At 38.0% G+C, this 4437-nt stretch overlaps 1 protein-coding gene across 1 annotated transcript in view; it reads right to left on the reverse strand.

Moving 5' to 3' along the window:
- Positions 1-1851, reverse strand: part of LOC133734157 (WAT1-related protein At3g28050-like) — a 2106-nt gene extending 255 nt beyond the window's left edge. Inside the window, exons 1-6 of the mRNA XM_062161797.1 lie at positions 1418-1851; positions 1269-1334; positions 1059-1172; positions 432-663; positions 181-339; positions 6-88 (exon numbers count right to left, since the gene is read on the reverse strand). Of these exons, the coding sequence (XP_062017781.1) occupies positions 6-88; positions 181-339; positions 432-663; positions 1059-1172; positions 1269-1334; positions 1418-1608 (845 nt within the window). The 5' untranslated portion in view covers positions 1609-1851. The remainder of the gene's footprint in view (positions 1-5; positions 89-180; positions 340-431; positions 664-1058; positions 1173-1268; positions 1335-1417) is intronic.
- Positions 1852-4437: the final 2586 nt, after the last annotated feature.

The raw sequence follows: 4437 nt of genomic DNA on the forward strand, positions 1-4437 counted from the left end.
ATGGCTTGAACATTGTCACATACACAGGCCCCTTCACGCGCAAGGTCCATGTGTGAACAGAATTGTTCAATAATGAGCTTAGTAATCCCTAGACATTAGAGAAAAGCCATCTTAAGACACAGTAAGTAGGTATAGCCTATGTATAACATCGTAACAGCCAGTGCTCTGTTAGTTTCTTACTGAGCACAGGATGGAGACCAATGCCATATCTGGTCTCAACCTCCAAGCATTTGGATTTTTTTCTGTAATCAAACCAACAACTGCAGCTACGATGCTGACGATAACATTGTAGAAGAAGATCACAGTTAATTCATTTGGATACTCTTTCATAATTCGTGCCTGTAGAAAAATTACCACTTTGGAATTAAAGCTCACATTATCTGGCAATAGGTGAAAGATACCACAGTCAGTTTTGAGTACAAGTAATTTACCTGAACAATGTACCAAAGTGTCACCAATATATACTCAGCTGTTATTAGAAGGCCTCCAATGATCCAGTCTGAGTTTGAAGCTGTTGAGTTTAGCATCAGAGATTGTGTTTGACTAGTGAGGGAAATTCGGGGGCCCTTATAGAAAGTCACCACAAATGCACCTGCAAGTGAAACTATAGTACCCAAGATTTTAGCTTGACTGCTTCTACTTTTCAAAGCTACACTTTCCATCCTGAAAGAAGAGAAAACAATGGAAATTACTCCTAAATTCATCCAAAAAAGAATTGATCCCCTAGACAAATGGATTTTACTCGGGCAAAATTTGGTGTTCCGTGGTCAAAAATTAGTGTTACCACAAGCTAGAGGCCTAGAAGTACCAACAATTATTTCTCAAGTTGAGCCCTGCCTACTCTTCAGTCTTCAGCACCGAAAAAGGTAGGGAAAGTACAAGAACTAACAATTATTGGATTCCTTCCCCCCTGTTGTCACAATTCAGAAGTAACCGTCTGGCCCCTCAACTTTTTAAGAAAGCAAACTGTGATAATTAGGCCATTGGATTTTTATCACTTGGAGGGCATAATGGTAAATTAGACTGGGTTGAAAGATGGAAAGACTCAAAGACAAGACCTGAAAATAATGGCAAGAATGAAAGTGAAAGCTGGCACAAGGTTGCTGATAGCAGAAGCAAGCGTTGGAGAGCTGTAACTGATTCCTGTAAACCCCATTATCTGAGATGAACTCCTGATCATCATCAAGAACACCACTTTAATTAGTACCAAAACCACAAATAATTCTACAAATTTGACATATGAGTTGGTTTTGATGAGAATCTTGTACCCAATTAGCCCAAGAAGAAGAATTTTGCTCATGATGGAAAAGTTGAGAGGAGGAAGCCTCCTTGATCTGCAAAGCAAAATAGAGATGCATGTTAACAAAGTTGAAGCCTTTGGGTTTGAAATTGTTAAATGAAAGACAAAGATACAGACCTGTGGGAAATGAAGGGAGCTGGAAGAAGAGCAAGAGCAGCTATGGAATAAGAGTAGACAATAAAGACATGGTAGCTCATCCCTCTCATGGTTGCAGCTTTGAACAGTGTGTTCAATCCCACGTTGGTGGACTCCATAGTCACCATGGCTGTAAATGGAAGCACATCTCTGTAACAAGACCTTCCTGCCATCTCTCTCTCTCTTTCTATCTTCCTCTCTCCTCTCCTCTCTCTCTCTCTCTCTCTCTCTCTCTCTCTCTCTCTCACACACACTCAAAGACAACACCAGTCACTCAGAGACAGAGAATAATGGGAAAGTTAAATGGGGTTTCTGAGATAACAAAGCAGCATTATAATGGCTTAGGGGTGGAATGTAGCTAGCTAGGTGGTGAGGGGATAGCTTGACAACGATGGGAGGATGAGAAGTGTAATGTGGTCTTACGATTGGACAATTGGGTTTTGTCTTTCTTCTTTTTACAGAATTTAAAGATGCAACAAAAAGCAAGTGTATGCGGCTCTTTGATTGGGGGGTAGTTTGGGGTACAAGCAATTTATGAGTTTTCATGATTATGTGTTATTAATGGAGTCCTACATCATTCATTAGTTTTGAATAGTGATGATAATTACACAGTTAAATTAGACTATTGGATTTTGATTTTACTTTGTACTTTGTAAATTTTTTATATTTTTAAGCGAATATGCGTATGTAAATTTAAGGTTATATGTAGGAGACTTATATTTAGATATCAGATATCACTATGTGATATTACTCTTTATAATGTTACCAATGATAGATAAAATTATTGTTTTTTACTCAAAAAAAAGAAGAAGAAGTCCTGCATCATAGTAATATGTTAGTAATATCATATTAGTAGGTGTGAAAAGGATCTTTGATATAATAACTTAGGATGTGAATCTCAATTTTAGGGGATACGCAAGTTGAATTATAATATGTTTGCTTAAAATCCTTCAATAATGCGTGGTGTGTCCTTTCTTACTTGCGTTTGTATGGTCCGTTCAAGACCATCTCAATTAAATAATTAATGAAAGTGGAAGACACATTTGTCGTCGGTGTTTATTTCATTTTATAATTTTTATGGGAGGTTTTTCCGATGATTTTTATCCATCGTCAATTGTTTATTTTATGAGTGGTTTTACCAGCGATTCGTCGGGCAAAGATTTGTTTATTTATAGTGTTTATGAAAGACTTTTTTTTTTTTTTTTCCCTTATGAAAACCTTCTACCGATGACTTTTTCCTTGAAAACAGTGTATCCCATTTGAGACTTTTGAAAAACATATTCATACTTTTGGAATTATGGCTACATTTAGGCATCTGTTTTTTTCTTCTTCATCGAGAGCACATGGTATCGTGCCTGACCACCAAAAATAAATTGAGATTTAACTACAATCACCGTTAGTAAGACTCGAACCCAGGTGTGAGTTACCTCTCCTGGATGCTCTTGCAAACTCGACCACCTATAAAGATTTATTTATTTATTTATTGACATAGCTCAAAGGCTTTCTAGGCCCTAGACATCAAACATTTGTTTTGGGGATCTGGGCTCAAACTTTAGTTTCCACATTTTTATATATGTATGACTTTTTAATGGTTTCCAAACTTCGTACTCTGAACTTTCGATAAAAAAAAAAAAATTAGTGTTAAATATTCATGATATTGGGTCTCACAAGGTCGTAAATCATAACAACTTCCTTATAAGTTATAACTCACACAACAAAATCTCAATAAAAAAAATTGCAGATTTCCTTATAAAGGGTGTGTTATACTATCCATTTGACATAGATCTAGAAGAGAATATCACAAATGGTCACTCAAGTATTAGTGTATTACTCATTCGACACTTTGATAACTAACTTTTTAAATATATCATTTTGATCACTCAACTATAACTTTGTCAATCACTTTAGTTGCTTTACTAAATCATCTGTCAAAATCTCAGTTAGATAGAAGATATTCTTGTAAATATGCATTTTAGAGGGTAATTTAGTCAAAATCTCACTTTGAGAAGTGACTAATCAATCTAGTTCAGACTTCTCAGTTTTTCACACTAGTTGGACGAAAATATCCTTGATGTTGTGGCAAAAAAGATTTCTTTTTAACGAAAAAATAACAGAGTGAGTAAAGTGAATAATGTTAACGTTAGTGATCCGTGGGATCTCTAGTTAGCTTTAGAGAGAGAGAGAGAGAGAGCGACACAAGATGTATAGTGGTTCGTTTCCCGCTAAGGCGGGAAACTACGTCCACTTGAATGCTTAACTATGTGTGTTTGGGCCTTGCGGCCTAAGTGGATTACAAAGTGTGTAATGGAATGGAATCTAAGTGTGAGGAGGGGTCCCTTTTATAGGTAAGGGAACCCCTCCCAATTACATTTTCTTAGATGTGGGATGCAATCAACACTATTCTAGTGCATAAAGCCTAGTTGTGAGGGCATATTGGCAAGGCCAGAAAGGTGGCTTCCCGGCGACAGATTTGCCACTTCCGGATACCGTAGCGTAGCTTGAACATAGGGCTACAAGATGTAAGTAGCGGTTGGGCCTCACCATGGCTTGTGGGTGTCCCAAAGAGGGTGTTAATTATGCTTGGTGAGATAGCAAACTAGCATTGCTAGTAGAGGTATCTACAAATAACACAGTTAAATTTAAGTGATCAAAGTAATATATTTAAAAAGTGAATAATCAAAGTATCGAACATGTGAGGAGATACGCTAATATGTTGAGATTAGAAGGAAAAAAACCCTAGGAGAGATTTTCTCTCTCACCCTAGCTCTCTACGGCGCCCTCGCCTCCTCTTCTCCTAGTTTTCTTCTCTACATCTCTCACCCTCAACCCTCACTCAACCACATGGCCTCCATTGATGCTATCACCGCTAGCTGTGCTGCCTCCCTTGCACTTGCGCTCCTGATCTGGGGAGAATTGGTGGCGGCCCTGTTCGTTAGTCTTCCAAATCTTTTCTGATTGGGAAGCCTCTGACCCGCCGACCGGTCAACCCTGCGGCCTTCAAG

The sequence above is a fragment of the Rosa rugosa genome, chromosome 1 (genome assembly GCF_958449725.1).
Source record: "Rosa rugosa chromosome 1, drRosRugo1.1, whole genome shotgun sequence".
NCBI lineage: Eukaryota > Viridiplantae > Streptophyta > Magnoliopsida > Rosales > Rosaceae > Rosa > Rosa rugosa.